At 36.6% G+C, this 17,531-nt stretch overlaps 1 protein-coding gene and 1 pseudogene across 1 annotated transcript; one reads left to right on the forward strand and one right to left on the reverse strand.

The window, feature by feature from the left end:
• Nucleotides 1–5,909: 5,909 nt before the first annotated feature.
• LOC135632282 (protein LATERAL ROOT PRIMORDIUM 1-like) lies at nt 5,910–7,504 on the forward strand. The gene is made up of 2 exons (XM_065140711.1): nt 5,910–6,821; nt 6,907–7,504. Exons 1-2 carry the CDS (start codon nt 6,191–6,193, stop codon nt 7,239–7,241), a joined length of 966 nt encoding a protein of 321 aa, XP_064996783.1. The 5' UTR covers nt 5,910–6,190; the 3' UTR covers nt 7,242–7,504.
• A 3,976-nt stretch (nt 7,505–11,480) lies between these two features.
• On the reverse strand, nt 11,481–13,823 carry LOC135632283 (uncharacterized; annotated as a pseudogene).
• Between the last annotated feature and the right edge of the window lie 3,708 nt (nt 13,824–17,531).

A 17,531-nucleotide genomic window follows, 5' to 3' on the forward strand; every position in this document is an offset into this window, starting at 1 on the left:
GACTCGCCGTATCCATCACACGTAATTTGGGTTGAACGAGGATTAAAGCAGAGAGAAACAGACAATTTGTTCCTTTTCTACCCCTTTCTGTGAACAGTTTGTAATTTAATCCTAAAATTATTCGGAAAAGTTTAGACATTGGAATGGAATGCATAAGTATATCTGAAACGCTTTGCTTCATGATTCTGCATGCCCTAATCCCAATCCCGGATATAGATAGATTTCATGTGGTTGGTGATAACAGAGAGATATTAGATAGATTTTATGTGGTTGGTGATAACAGAGAGAGATATTGGAATGTGTTTTTCTCTTTATCTTTATAATTTTATTTTTCATTCTCTCATTTTATCATGGTATCCGAGAAAAGTGTTTGCTTTAAGAACTCAAAGTTAGCTCTACTCATACTCCTACAATATACTGTGATAATATTGGAGTTAACTATTTACGTGCCAATTCAGTGTTCCACTCACGCATGAAACATATTACAATCGACTTTCACTTTGTGCGAGATCAAGTTGTCAGACATCAACTTCATGTCTCTCATGGTTGATCAACTAGCAGGCTCACTTACGAAGCTTTTAGCTCGTAAACTATTCCTGTTGCATCGATCCAAGATCGATATCCTTGATAGAAGCTCGATCCTGTTGCATCGATCCAAGATCAGTATCCTTGATAGAAGCTCGATCTTTCTGTATGAGAAAATCTCTCAGCTCAGTTAAAGAAATCTTATTTAATATTAATTAGAATATACTTTTCTTTTTAATTTTATAATTTCATTCCTCATTCTCTCATTTTCTTCGTCGGTGCCTTCTCTCTCTCACTCACTCTCTCTCATGGACTGCAATGTGATTGGAGCCGGGGCCCATGTGGCTGACAAGGATGGTCAGAGAAGTGTGGGGCCCACCTAAATGCGTGAGGTCGAAGATATCCACAGTTGTAAGTACTGTGTACAACGAGCGAGGACAGTCGGCACGTGCCAACATTATCTGTGAACCAGATGACAATTACTCTGTTGCTCGAACAAAAGGAGTTTGCTCCCACCACCACCTTCTTCTTTTGGAGCCAACCACCTAAAATCATCATAAACTTTTATGAAATGGAAGGTGATAAAAAGTCAAGTCACTAAAGATTCCTTGAAACTTGCTCATGTGACCATGGCAACCAACAACATGTTGGGGTGAGACTGCATCCCAACTTATCATCCAAGAAAAGAACAAGTGACAAAAAAAAAAAAACAAAAAGGCCATTAGAGATAAGAAAATTTAGATGGATTATAGTTTTTTTTTTCCAAGGGTAAATGACGAAGACGAAATTCGGACCCTTGCATCTTACAATTATTTATCGAAATAATTATCAACTAAACTGGTCAACACCTTAAAAAAAAATTAGTCTATCAAGAAAAATTAATATTTTTTGAAGAAAAAATATGGTACAAACTTTTAATTGATTTAGATATTTGATGAGTACAGTAATATTAACTTGATTTTAAGTATTAAAGTTAATAAATTAATTATTCTATCGAGTGACAAATAAAATACCGTCGTAGAATAAGAAGATATAGTGAAGGACTTAATAAAAGGTTATCTCTATAGATAGGAGTAGAGATGTCATCGAACCCATAGGGAAGATAATAATACTCTATATATTCTTTCGACTAATTAATCTATAAGGAATTATGAATGTGTTACTATTTACTTGGTTTAAATGTTCTTCGGCTAGTGGTTCAAATTCAACAATTTGGGCAGTTTCAATTTCGATTCGGATTCGGATTTCTTTTATTTATTTATTTATTTTTAATTAAAATAACTTAAAACATAAAAATTATAATTTTATATCTAAAATTAAAAAAAAAATGAATGTATAATTATAATGAGTGCAATGACATAAAAATTAAAATTATATAATTTTTAATCACTTCTAGTTTCAAATGTTTTAATTATCTCTTCGATCGATATGTCAAGTCATTATCTACGTGGATAATATATTAATTCTATTTCATTGTTTTAGTCTAATTATCAATTGATTCGAATGTCATATTTGATTGACTTTTATCCATAAATTATCTAGAGTCGTTAGGATTGTTCCACATGACATTGGCGTTGTTAGTATTTATCTTACAATAATCTTTAAATTAGAAAGATTATGATATATGGCACCTATCATTCAAGAATAATTTATTTATACTTGTAGTGCTACCACCAAACTTAAAGGAAATTATTACATAAATATTAAATTTAGAGTTTGAGCTCTATAATCCCTTTTTTTTTAATCTTTGCAATAATAATCTCACTAACTTAGATTTTATTAAATAACAATCTCACTAAATTTAGAGTTTGAGCTCTATAATCACTAAATTTAGATTTTATTAATCCCAGTAACTTAATTGGAGACTTTTCAAATGTAATTTTTTGTCTACTATAGTGTAATTTACAGTGGTCATATAGGTTCATGACTTCTTTTTTTTATTTCTCTAATTTTATCACCAATATCTACTTCTATTCTTAAATAATTTATTTTAGTATGAGGATCAAAAACACAAACAACTAGATATTTGATTTCATTATCTTTATAGCCATATTTAAATCATGATCATGTTAATATTTTTCTAAAGCACCAACAGTATTAATACAAATAATTGAAAAAATAAATGGTAGGATAATAAACACAAGAAAAAATATGGGTAACATTATTAAAAAAATTTAAACATTTTAAATTTCTTTAATATATATTTCAATGTTGTGGATATAATAAACTTATTTGTATAACATTATTTGTAATAAAAATACACAATAATTCTTTATACTCAAAAGATTCTTTCAGCAATTCATAAGTATAATTTCATTGGGTTGCCTGCTTAATTATGGAAAGAAAAGCTTGAAGAGACCATAAACCTTCTTGTACACATAAATTAAAAATATGATAAAAACACCTAATATGGAAAAAGATATATATCACCAACAGTGGTTGGCACACTTGTTGTAATTCAAGAATAGAAATGATATTTATGGCTATATTGTCAAAACCAACTGAAAAACTTTAAAGATCAAATAATACTCTTTCTAAAATATTTGTTTTTATCAATCTACAAATATTATCGTTAGTATTTCATTCATCTAAAACTCTAAAGGCAATAATTCATTTTGCATGATCAATTCATTATCAATCCAATGACAAGTGATCACTTTAAATATTGATACAAACAAAAATACAATCATCAAAAGCTCACAATAATTTTTGTAATTTTTTAAAGAAAATATATAAAATATGGATAAGAGGGAATTCAAAATCCTTTTGCAATAATAATCAACAAAATCAACTTTTTCAAATGCCATCAACTCCTTCAAGTCCTCAACACAATCTCCTATGCTAGAGATAAGTCTCCTTCTTTCACCAACACTTTGCCATCTTAGCTTTTGTTAGGTAACATTTCACGTTTGAACATTCTAATGCTCACACTCGTTCCCAAAATTATTGTGCAATGTTAATCAAGTCTCCACACGCCGAAGGACGTGAAAAAAATTACTACTATTATTTGAGAAAAATATTTGAAATATAAAGGTTAACTATTAAGCTGTGGATCAAATTTAAGCGTTTGGATTTGAGTTAGTAGGATGTGCACTTCACCAACCTTTATGTTCTTGACCTTGACACATTGTATCAGTCTCCAGCAGTGCAAATCCCTGGTTTTGAGAATTTTTTTATAGAATATTCATTCTTTCCTTAGAGATAATTTTAACCCCTACCTTTTCCCATGGGTTGTCGTCCTCTTCGTCTCATTGTTCCTACCTCAATTGCTCATCATCTTGTTTTGTCATCCTTATTGTCCTCGTCGTCACCTTGGTAGAGGGAGTTGTGAGAGCAATGCCCCATGTTTTTATCATTTCCATAATTGATCTTAGAAGAGAGGGCCACAAACAAGGATGATGGAATCGAGGTGCACATGCGAGGATAACGTTGATAGTAAAAAAAATGAGGAGATGAGGTAAGATGACAATGCAGGGTGAAGGCGCCAATGGATGACTGTTTTATGTGAATTTTTGAAAATGGAAGATGTTATACGAGAATTTCTCAAAATTAAATTTTTTTGAGAATTTATAATGTTTTCAATAATATCCGAAAGGCACTATAACGTTGTAAAAATTTATTATAAGATTATATATATATATATATATATATATAATCTGATCCTTTTATAATTAATAATATAACATTATTTTTTGGCATTTCTTCAAATTTTATTGGCTATGTGAAACGTTAAAGACAATTAAAATTGAGTAAATAGGATTGTGTATTTTTACAGGTTAACTAATGATGCTACCAGTTCTTTTGCTGCCTTCCTCACATGGATGGAATCGTCTCCCCTCGGTGAATGCTCAATATTGGTGTTATCTGAGCTTTGTTTCATGTGCGACCAGCAACAGCAATCTAAGTCTACTGAACACGCAACATTCTTGCAGTGAAGGCCATATCGCTGCTGCTGCTGCTGCTGCGATCTCTGCCCGCTGATCACTGACAGGGATGACATGCAACAGACTCCCCATCCATCCTTGGAGACGCTTGTGATAGCAGAAGACAAGGACAAAGAGGAAGAGGAAGCCTTAATGGTGGCCCTCACTGTCAGCTCATCCGCTGCAGGCGAAGGACGCGCGCCCAGCTGGTCTCCCCATCATCATGCACCGAAGTCGAAGAAATGGCACAGCGAAGCAGCCTAAAGTAATGCTCCATACGAGCTTTAAAGGTGGTGGTGGTGGTGGTGGTGAGGACCACGGCTTCACGGCGCAGCCCTCGGAGACAGCCCACGCTAGATTTACGGAGGCGGCATGGCGTGTTGCCGCGAGGCCGTACGGACGTCATGGCCACCACCACCACCTCCTCTCCCTCCCGGATTATAGTTTATGGGGTGAACCCTTTGCCCTGTGATCTGCGACGATCACCTCGTACGTATAAAATAGAAAGCAGCAGCGGAGCGGGCGGCTCTAAGCGAGAGTAGAAACGTGATCTGATGTGTTGGGAAGGAAGGAAGACAGAGAAAGAGTCAAAGAAGGGCAAGTGACACGCACGTGCTTCTTCGGCAAAGGTCGAAGCTAATTGCCCTTAAGAAATGGTCGCCCATGAAACCAATGGCTCGCGTAGAATCGCTCCCCCAAGCTTTGTTTTAGGGAGGTAGAAGGACACGAAGCAGCCAGAGAATAACTGCGAGGGTAGAGTGGATGGTAGGCAGTCAGGGGGAGGATAACAGCGGACGTCTCTCTCTCTCTCTCTCTCTCTCTCTCTCTAAGATACGGTGAAAGAAGGAAGAGAGGACAGGGACGGGTCCGGGTGCAATAATTAGACGTGTCCCGTTCCATTTCCTCTCTCGGCCTGTCTCTCTCCGAGCCTTCCTCCAATCTTTGTACGCGACTACTTCACACACGGCTTGCTTGCCCGAGAGAGAGAGAGGTTTGACTAACTTTTAGCAACAACAGGAGTAGCGATAGATACTGGATACTGGACAACAGGAGGCGGCAGAAAGAGTGACACAGAGGAAAGGAGGAAAGCAGGCGAGAGAGTGAGATCGAGGAAGGAGAGTGATTCAGAAGGTACTGCTCCCCACCAGAAGGAATTTTTCAGAGTCCCCACAACCTCACTTCCACCTTCTCCAGACACCAACACCCATCCGTCTCTTCTCTCTCATCATTTGAGCTTCTCCATTGAGAGTCAACCTCAACATCTCTCTCGCCCCACCCTACATGTATAAACGAAACAAAAGTTGTGTATGACGGGTGTTATTTGTTTAGAGAAACAGTAGTAGGCAAGAGAGAGAGAGAGAGAGAGAGAGAGATTGAGAGGTCAGGTCTTGTTGAGGGACAGATTTGGGCAGTGGCTGGTGTAAGAGTGAGCCAAGGAAGGAGGGGGGCGATAAGCAGGTGGAGGGAGCATAGATCGGCTTTTTCTTCTCTCTATTCTTGATATAAGAGCAGCCGGCGTGGCTTCTGGAAGGCGATTTCCTTCCGACAGTGGCGCGTTCGCGGACTGGGTGGCAAACCCGGCCGCTGGCGGCAGAGGCGATGATCTCTGCCTCGGCTTCAATGCCGGCTCCAGCAGAGGAGGAGGGGGAGGCGCTGGTGGAGTAGTATGGGGTGGCCCCAGCTCTTTATCCGCCGTCGGTGGTGGGACAAGGCAGGGCGTCAATTACGGGTTACACGCCGACATGGGGATGATGGTGCTGGCCTCCGCCGCCTCCTTCCACCAGCAGTGCCACCACGAGTCCCTGCTGTCCTCCTCTGCCGCGGCGGAGCAGCACCCTGTCATTCCCCTCCTCGCCGCTGCGTCGTGCGTCGTCGAGGACGACAACCCCACCGCCCGGGCCAGGCCCGGTGGCATCCACCTCTGGCAACCGGTCCTGCCCCAGTTGCCACACCCCCACGCCCCTAACCCTAACCCTAACCCTAACCCTAATGCCAACCTCGCCAATTACCTCAGGAAGGCTGTGCCGACGACCGATCCCAGTGGAATTCTCCTCGGTGGCGGCGCTGCCGCCGCGGGCGTGGCAGAATCGACGTGCCAGGACTGCGGGAACCAGGCCAAGAAGGATTGCAGCCACCGGCGGTGCCGTACGTGCTGCAAGAGCCGCGGATTTGAGTGCTCGACCCACGTCAAGAGCACCTGGGTTCCCGCTTCCCGTCGCCGCGAGCGCCACGTCACCGCCGCAAGCTCCTTTGCCTCCACCTCCGCCTCCAAAAAGCCCCGCCTCGTGGCCTCGCAGCCCGCGACCGCCTCCCACACCTCCACCCCGAACACCACCCCGCCTCGTAGCTTCGACACCACCTCCAGTCACCAAGGTAGTGCTCCAAGAACTCCCATCTCCATCTACTCCTACTCCTCGCTCGAGCTCTCGTAAAGAAGCCCGAACCTCTGTTACTCCAGACGCGGGCGCCATCGAGAACCTCCCGGGCCACGTACGAGCGCCAGCGGTGTTCAAATGCGTGCGCGTAACCTCCATCGACGACGGAGAAGACGAGTACGCCTACCACGCCGTGGTCAAGATCGGTGGACGCGTCTTCAAGGGCTTCCTCTACGACCAAGGTCTCGACGACGGCAGCCACGCTGACGATGCCAACGACGCCATTCCGAACATCTCGGAGCTGCACCTCGGCAACCGACACGGTGGCTTGTCGTCGTCGCCGATGCTACCGTCCAATGTCTTCGGAGACGGCGGTGGATTCATCGGAGGAACCAACTACGGAAACCAAACAAACTGAACTCATCGTCACTCTTCACACACACCACACACACACACACACATCCAATCCTCTCACGGAGCTTAAAACTTCTATTGCTCATCATCTATCACAGAAGCCTGGAGGTAGCCATGACGAATGCAGGTAGTGGTGAGGGGTTTGGTTCTACTTCTTGTAACCATATGTGTCTTCTCTATTGACTCATTTGTCTTTCTTCAGTCTACTTGAGTTACTATTATTTTTCTTGCTAATAATTCTATCTAGCAACGATGATTACTGCTGTCTCTCTCTGATATGCAACAAGTCTTGCACTGTTACGAGGTGACTGCTGCTTTCTATTCTTTAATTTCTCTTCCATATATGCTTTCTCTCTGATATTTCTCTTCCATATATGTGCAATGTAACTGCTGAAGAGTCGTTTTTGTGCCGTATTTATGACTGCCGCTTTCATGTGATCTTCTTGTGGTTCAGTAGGATGACTCTTAGCCCATTCTTCCTCTTTTATGTATGCTGGGTTTTACGAGGGCTGGTGTGTGCTGGAAGGCATTGCATTGGAACTTGCATCTGAATGATGCTTTCACTATCAGAGAAATGTAGAGAATATGGGTTGCTTTTGCTGCTTAGGGGTTAATATGGCAGCGAGTTTACTGTTCTTTTTGCCATCCCCACAAGTCTTGCCTGTGAAGCTTATCATGACTGAGCAATGGGTTGTTGTTCTTGTATTGTTTGATGACATTACTGGTGCTTTATGATATAATTACATGTATTATGTTTATGATGACCACCATCAGCATGATTGGATCATTTCTAAGACTTTACTCACTGCTCACTGGTTCTCTCATTTGCAGTTTCCTGCTTTCACTGTAGATGACTTCAATTCTGTCTTTCATGTATATTAAAAATTTATTGCCTTTTTTTGTTTTCAGCTCAATAATAAGATTGACAAAATGTTCATTCTCTGCTTATTGTGTCTTTTTGCTTCTACAAAAGCAAGAACTTAAAAGATGTGATTGCATGGTTAGATTTCATTATGACTTGGACATCTCTGATTGAGTTGTAGGACAATGTACTGTGCACTTGTCAGCTTGTTTCTTAGTCTTTATAGCATGTTTCTAGAAACCGCTAGTTATCTTTGTAACATTATGTGGTACATAGTCAGCTATTTGATTCTTACATGAGCTACATAATAAGCAATATAAAGGAAAATATGATTTTGAGAATTCCAACTTTTTGGAGAGTTTTGTTTCAATTAGTATTGAGTTTAATTAAAATATATTTTTCTTGTTTCATTGTTTAAGTGGGTAAGGTAGGAACTACATAATCATATTAGAGCCCATTTGATTTCAAGACAATCATGGGAACTGTGTTCTAATACAGATTGCAAGAAAATTTTCCTATTTTGTTTTTCAATTTCAACTCCTTTACGCCATAGTAACAATTTTTTCCCAACTATCTTAGAGCTGTATGATTTATATATTAATTCACCATATCCTAACTTATCAAGTATCAATCGAGAATCACATAATTATTCATGAAATCTAGAATTTATTCTCAAAATGAGGTTAGCATAATTTGAGTAATTGTACAAAGGCAAAGCAATGAAGGCATACTTAATTTCTTTAATGCCTTCAGTTTTCTCGGAAAAAAAAGATAAATTTACTAAATGCTTTGCATTTATTTCTTACTATACTCTATTGAGTATTGTTTCTGTGCATGAACCTTGAATCTGCTGGAAATTAAAATATATATGAATTTGAAGTTTGAGTGTCACCTTTTTCTCATGGCCAGTTATGACTATGCCATGCATTGAAGGTCTCTATTGAGTGAGGATATCTGTGCAGTTTAAGCTGTTCAGAATCTTCTTAATTCATTTGCCAGTTCTGGCATGAACCAAAAATATCTTAACATTTGCACTCCTCTACTTTTCTTAAATGAATTTGACAAACATGAAATGCTCCTTATGTCATATGCTTCAATATTACTTACCAAATTTGATTCAATAAAGATGAAACTTTTATAAGGTAACAAAGTTCTCCTGTTCTCTTATTACTTTAATTCCTTTTTTCCTCGTTATACTAAGTAGTTTAATGATTTTCTTCAGTTCATTTGGTTTTTTTTGTATCTGACAATGTTCGACAAACAGATTGCTTATTGCTGTTTATCTTTCAATGATCATTCACAGTTGAATAATAATTGATTTGCAATGTCTGATCAACAGATTGCTTATCTCTGTTTATCTTTGATGATTGAATAATACCAATGTGCACTAAGATACATTCTTTATGTTTTCTTTTTCCGATATGTAGGCGCCAATTCTTGTATGAAATCCTGATCATGATTCATATAAGAACTATGTATTTAATAGGTGACTTTAGTATCTTGAAATGACTCCTAGATTTCTTATCCCCAAGAACTATGTATTTTGTAGGTGGCTTTAGTGATATGACTTTTATGTACAGGGTTGATAGGATGATTTGCCAAAAACATGTTTCAAATGAGAAGATCATGTGATATATATGGTTTGATTTATAACTTGACAATTGAAGTTTGTTAACAAAACTTGAATTTCTTTTTTAATTCTAATGTTGTAGCTAAATCTGTCGCTTACTGTCTGGTTTGATGTAGCCTTGTGATTCCTTAAAATCCATTTAAGTTGGAGGGTTCAGTATTATCAGATTCAGCATGTCTGCAAGTCAGACAAATGCTGTTTCTAGGTATTACTTGCTTCATCATAGTGCTTCCGTGGATAAAATATGACAAACAGAGGTTTCAGGTAGTAAGGAAGGTTATTTTTTAGGTGTTACTTGCTTCATCATAGTACCTATTTTAGGCATTTGAATCATGATATTTTCTGTAACAAGTTGTTTCAGGTAGTAAGGAATGCTGATATTAGTAAAAGGCAAATAATAGATGAGCACCGACCTAGTGAAATGAATTCATCGGGTTTTGTAAGTACAATTTATTTTGTTCTGAGATTGGATGCCGTTTCAATGATGAACTAAAGATATTTTTTGTAAGTTTTGCTAAAGATCACTGCATCTTCTGTACTTGGATCTCTGCAGTATGCATTGTTACTATTGTTTCACAGTTTTATAATCTGAAGTAGTCGATATTTTTTATGCATATGTTGATAACCCTTGCATCTAGTTTTTTCTTCGAATCTTAATCATTAACCTCTGCTGTCTACAACAACACAAAAAGCTATAAAGTCCTACTATTTGGGATCGGCTATCGGCTACATGATCTAAAAACTATTTGGTTAAATAAAAGTTAAATTGCTATTTGGTTTGTTTTGTAGAGCCCTTTACATGAGCTTCCTCGCAAATGTTTGGAAAGATTTGAGGTGTAATTATTGGGAATGTAGGCTCCAGCTTCATTCCGTGGAAAAGAAGTCAGGACACTAAGATATACTGGCAATGCATGCTTTAAGATTAAAGTTAAAAGATGCCTCAATTTTCATATAATTAGCTTCTAAATGTATAATCCTTGACAAATTGTGCATAATATTGGACTGAATTGTGTCTATTGTGATTACAGTATGCTAAAATAACCATTAGAAATTAATAAAGTTTGTTATGATCATTAGGACACTGCCCATGTCATTATTTTGTATAGAACTGCTGTATGAACTAATCAAGTTCCCAACTTAAGGTGAGCTGTGACTTTTGCCTGTAATGTTCTTTTTACATGTTTGATAAGTTGTAATGCATTCTGGACATCTGAAATATGTGAGAATACAATTCATTCAGTGATTCAGAGATTTGTTGGTTTGCTCAATTTTATTATTCTATGCTGACTGCCTTCTCATTTTAAGATCAGCCAACTTTTTGGAGAATGAATGAGATCAATAATGGTACTTTGTGGATGCCTTCTGGGTGAGATTATAATGAGTGTGTCAGAGGAAAGGCTCTGATCTCATCAAAGGCAGGAAGGAGAGTGGGGACAGGGATAGAACTGGTGCAGTGAGTGGTTTGATATCTTGACCAATGGTTGAGAAAAGACCTACAAATGGCTGCCAGTTTATTTCATGCCTCATTTGGGTCAGTACTGGATGAGAAAAATGCAACTGGATCTTCTTCTCTCTTTCCTCTTGCAGTTTCCCAGCCAACTGGGAAATGTTCGGAAATTATTGCCTAAATAGTACAACACATTGGACACAAGTGGTTGCAGCAGTCAAAGAATACAAATAATGGCATTGAAGTGGACAATGGTGTTTGCCACAATAAGATTACAGCATCACACTCACAAAGCATACAGCCATGATCAAGAACATTCAACACCTATCATGAGTTTCGGCGCAACTGCACCCAGACAAGATGATGCAGAAGTAATATCTGAAATCGTTGAATAAAGTGCACAGTGGCAGTTCTCCGCATTCGAGCTAACATGATTGAAGAGAGGTTAACACACTGTACAGAATGCTGCTGGTTTATTATACACTGAGAAGCAGCATCATAGACATTGAAACACGAAACTACTACTGGCGGCCCAGCCTCTGCAAATGCAGCTGGTGCTTGCCGGCGGCAGCCTTCTCTGCAGCCTCTCGCTTCAGGGCCCTTTTCGCCCTTCTGCCAGTGACATCCTTTCGTGCTTCTTTCTTCTTTGGACCGCGGGTTGGACCCCGGCGTATGCGTCGTAACGATTAAGAAGAGGCCGTGCTGCCTTCCTGCCTACCTTCACGTAACCATTATCGCCCCATCTCCTATTGCCTATATGAATACTTGATTTGCTAGTAACATAATAGCTTTCATCTAAGTCATCGAGTTCATCATCATATTCATACTGCAAAGCATCTTCTTCTACCTCATCGGAAGCTTCAAACCAGCTTGTTCCAAGGAAGAGGCAAACACTCTCCTCAAACATACAGTCGTGGATGCTGCATGAATAATTAATCTGATCGGTACAAGTTCTGGCACTGTTTTTTCTTTTGTCCTAGAGAGAAAAGAAAAGATTGGAAGATGTCTAACCTGCCTTCCAGGAACGGAGAATGTTCAGGAATTCAAATGGATGCTTACACTGATGACAAGAAGGCTTTTCATTGTATAATGCCCAGCGCAGGATGCACGTCACACTGCCCACAGCAAACAATAATGAATGCATAGGCACAAACTTCTCAACATAAATCTGCAGTTTAATACATTGAGTTCAACAAATAAATAAATAAATATTTAGCTCCTTATATTTGCCTCAAACATCAAATTACATTAACAATACATGTCGCAGTAAAATATGGTCACAAATGTAATCGAATATGCACAAAGGTATCAAATATTGGTCTTGTGTAACTCAGATATAAACATTGCACTTAACTAGAATCAAAATTAAGATACTCAAGATGGGTATCTCTTCTTGATGATGCTAATTGTTTATTGAATTTTCATGATAAATGGAAATATCATAGTCTGTAAGTTGAAATAGACGAGCCCAATAATTCAAAACAAGAAACAAGTGAGAAGCAATTCTTGCTTGTCAAAGTTCCCAAGGAAGCATTCCTGTTGAGTTAGAATGTGTAAAAACACCAGGAATCAGACTGATATGTCACTAAGGATGTGATGCATGCTTACTAAGGACATGTTCATTTCTTCATTTATACCTCTCTTCCATTTCTCCATGACAAATCAAACTTCTTTTGTGAAGTGCAACTGGCCATGGAAGCATTAGATTTGGATGTGGTCATTGAATAATTGAAAGACCTGTTCTAGCACTACAGTCATAGTTAGAGATGCAGACCAAAATGTGATGCTCAAGGGTCATTGAAAGATCTTCTTAGTTCTTTGTTTCTAACACATTTATATAGCAATCTCTGCCGATGACTTCTCTGTCTCCCTCCAGCAGAGACATAATAAAGCTTCCATTACCATCATAATGCAAAATCGGAAGTCAGCATCTCAAGCAATGCAAACACCATTTCTACAGTTAATTGAATTGAATGTTTTCAAAACTTAACATGTCAGATATAAATATTGAATGTTTTATTACTTACCAGAAATAAAAAAAATAGTTTTTGTCTTTCAATTTAAAGAAACATTAAAGAAATAAAGACAATCTGATTACCTTGTCAGATATATATATATTACTAAACCACAAATAATATGAACAGCACAGAGAAGTAAAGAAGTGATTCGTGAGATGTAACAAGTATCTAAACAGCCTCAAAACCAAGAATTGGTACAAGCACAGCAAGATCTGTATGTACATGGAACAAGACGTTAGAGACGAACCAGTAGGCGTGCTCGCAGCCTTGAACAAGCGACATATCCTGCAGAGCGATCTTCTCCAAGCAAATCGCGCAGAAGCCGCAGCCAGCAGCCGGTCCGCCTCGATCATCGCACCCATTCCCCTTCTCGATCCTCACCTGGCCCGGTAACGTAGTCAGATCAAAAGAGAAAGAATAGATCGGGAGCATCGAGGGATCGAGAGATCTGGATCCTCGCGTTACCTCTCCCAGGGGGCAAGTCAAAGGATATTTGGCGCTGCTCCTTCATGGATTGGCCGCTTAGTTAGGGCAGGACGGGAAGATCGGGAGCGTAGATTGTTCTGCAGGCATCAGCCTTCTCGTCGAGAGAGATCGAGAGAGAGGCGGAGGAGGCATCTCCACGGGCACGGGGAATTCTTAAAAATAAAATAAAATATCTATAAATAATATGGGCGAATTCTTAAAAAAAAATTAATTTTGGTTTTTTCTCACCAAACGCTCTTATTTTGAAAAATGCCCAAATTGCATCCCTCCTTTAAGAAAACAATATTAATTTTTAAAAAATTAATGTTGATTTAAAAAATTAAAAAATTAGAATGTCCAAAGCCAATTGTAAGAATGTTGATTTAAGCATAGATATGTTTTTGTTTATATAAATTTATATTTAATTTCTGTTGAATTATTGTTGATAATTTTTAAATTTTATCTTTGTAGTTTCATTTGTTGGTAATTGTTGATTAGGTTATTCTGAAGATGAAGAGGGGGATAAAAAGTCATTTTGATTGTATAGTTTTAGGACGAAGTTTTTTGGATTATTTTTATTACTTCCTTATGACAACTACTCAGCCTAATTAAGTAAAATCGGTCTATTTATCATGTGTCACTTGGATATTGTAAGAATTATTGAATTTGATTTTTTTTTTAATATCCTTGATATTCTTATATCTCACTAATTAATATTGACAATTATAGAATGATGGTCTAAAAATGATAAGTTTATAATGAATGATGTGGAACTATCTTTTTTTTAATCTGATGTATCTTTTTTGCTTAATCTACTTAGTACCAAGGTTTGTAATTTCATACCATATCGGAGTTTCGAGTTTAGCTTAGTACAATACGATATGAGTATTATTTATATATATATATATATATATATATATATATATATATATATAGTTCGTCTTATCGATCTGTATCAATGTGCCGATCAATTGTTGGTATAGCATGTGTCAAAGCGTATCAAAAATACGCTCAAAATCACTAAAAATAGCTAAAAAAAATATAAATTAATATTTAAGTAAAATAAATAAATATAAAATTAGTATATTTTTATAAAAAATAATTTAAATTAGGATAAAATGGTGACATATATCTTTTTCGGACTTTAAGAAGTAGCTTTGTGGTATGTTCCCGATTGTACTTTCGTTAATACTAAATTATCTTAAAAGAAATTATTTGAATTATTTTTATTTTTAAATAAGTTTAAATTTAAAATTCAAATGAATCAAGTACTCAATCAATGAATATATCTAGTTCTACTTAAAAGAAAAAAATAATGAGACTCTACAAGTAGTGGATCAAGGTCCTCGATCGTATATATGTATATCAATTTGATATATTTGTCGAACATAATCCTAATACATAATATACCAATACACTGTATGTTATTGGTGCATTGATGTGGTGATGGTCATAGTCTAGTTATCGTAAATCACATGTGCTTGAGGTACCTCTTAAGACAAGTATAATTGTGATGTACTGGTGTGAATGATGAAGAATAATGTTGGAACTTCTACTTTTATCATTGATTTGTTGCTCCATATCATAAAATCAATTACTATACTATTACTAAAAGAAGTATAACTAACTATCACTATATTGTCATTAGCTATAAGATTCTTCATAATACAATGAAATACGATGAGCTTCGTTATATGTCTATGTCGTATAGGCTCTATTGTATCTTCTCAAAATCATCCACTATCTTCTCTTTTCCCTACTACCAATAACACCTTTTCCTCATCTGAAGGATTCGCTGGAACCAACAAAAATCAACATAACTTAGCCAATCCCACACGAGAGTCAGAGTCATTAACGAGTTAAAATAACATAGCAAATCAAAAGTTTGACTACTCAACAACAACAACAACAACAACAACAACAACAACAACAACAACAACAACAACAACAACAACAACAACAACAACAACAACAACAACAACAACAACAACAACAACAACAACAACAACAACAACAACAACAACAACAACAACAACAACAACAACAACAACAACAACAACAACAACAACAACAACAACAACAACAACAACAACAACAACAACAACAACAACAACAACAACAACAACAACAACAACAACATTTCTTTATTTGTGTTCATTTTTTACGTGGTTACGTAACGCTTTACGTGGCGCGTACTCGTGGACCGTCAGTTCAAGTTGCTTGCCATTGGATGCGGACCCCACATGAGATGGTTTAATCATAAAGACTCTCGGTCGGCGAGGCTCCCTAATATCTTATAGCAAGTATATATCGCCCGTGCAATGAGAAGGTATGCACGTGGTCGACGTGGCAGCCACCGACTATGATGTATGGTTGTCGTCAACGAAGTCGTGTAGTTTGGATGCACCTCACTAAACCACCATAATTAGCTAATATACTATATTATCTGTTGTATTAAAATATATATCACAAGTTGAATCATAATTAGTTAAATTACATGTTGAAAGGTATTGTCTAACTAATACATAGCGTAGTTGATAGAGGTTTTGATGAATCATCATAATAATATCTTGAGCTCAGATCTTATCTTCATCATTTATTCTTTAAAAACATATATATAATTTTTTTTTTTTTGTTTACTTTTGCCAAAGACAAAAGATCAGAGATTAATGTGTAGTATATATGTGTTGGCGTAACTAATTATATTCATGAAATTTAATCTAGATGTTTATGAAAAAAAATCTAAAAATGAACCTTATAATTTTTATAAATATGGGAAAAAAAAGATAAAAGTGTTGGATTTAATAAGATGCAAAAAAAAATCAAGATGGAAAAGCTTCTTATTATTATTATTATTATTATTATTATTATTATAATATATATATATATATATATATATATATATATATATATATATATATATATTATCATGATGAAGAATTTATTTATTTTTCATGTACATAGATAAAGAGTATCAACCCATGTAAATCGCTTTTTTTTAATTTATATTTTATTATTAGCTTTTAAAATTAATTTGATTTTTCTATCAAAGTGCTTTGAGTCATTGCTGATGATGGTAGACAAAAAAAAAATAAAAGGGTGAAATCATCCGGTTTTTGGCAGTATGTAATAATGTGTTGGCACCACGAATTATATTAATAAAATTGAATCTAGAAGTTTCCTGAAAAAAAAATTCTAAAAATCAACCTTATAATTTTTATAAATATGGAAAAAGAAAAAGAAGATAAAAGTGTTGGATTTGATAAGGTAAAAAAAAAAATCAAGTATGAAAAGACTTCTACATAAAAGAAAAAAACTCTTAAAATTATAATTTAATTATTTTATAAATATTCTATCATGGTGAAAATTTTATTTTCTCTCCATAGACATAGATAAAAAAAGTGTCAAATCATGTAAATCTTAAGTTGATGTTTTTTAATATGATCAATTTTTAAAACTAATTTGATTTGTTTCTCTGAAAGTAGACACACAAAAAAAGTGTCTATTAGAGAATTTTATAGTGATGCATAAGTGATAAGCTCTATTAGAAACAAGAGAAAGAATGGGTGTGTTTGTTTATTAAAATGTCATTTGCCACCATTAAACATTGCAATTTTCAAGTTATCAATAACATTCCTATAAGTTGCTTCTCTTTTCTTTCTCTCGTTCGATTTAATCTCTCTCAAACATAATTGGGTCCACTATCATGATTGAAACAATGCTACAATATAGTTAACCAATTGATACCCACCTATGCAATCATCATGGAGATATCTAATTAATAGGCTATGGTTCCTCTAGAGGATGACCAACTTATTGTACTCGAACACCAATCATTTGCACATGATTACTCTCTGCCTCTATAATTCTAT

The sequence above is a fragment of the Musa acuminata genome, chromosome BXJ3-3 (genome assembly GCF_036884655.1).
Source record: "Musa acuminata AAA Group cultivar baxijiao chromosome BXJ3-3, Cavendish_Baxijiao_AAA, whole genome shotgun sequence".
NCBI lineage: Eukaryota > Viridiplantae > Streptophyta > Magnoliopsida > Zingiberales > Musaceae > Musa > Musa acuminata.

Coding starts and splice junctions, on each gene's coding strand:
- LOC135632282 (XM_065140711.1), top strand. CDS start 6,191: ATGGGGATGATGGTGCTGGCCTCCGCCGCCTCCTTCCACCAGCAGTGC. Junction 6,822..6,906: donor CACCACCTCCAGTCACCAAG/GTAGTGCTCCAA, acceptor CTGTTACTCCAG/ACGCGGGCGCCATCGAGAAC.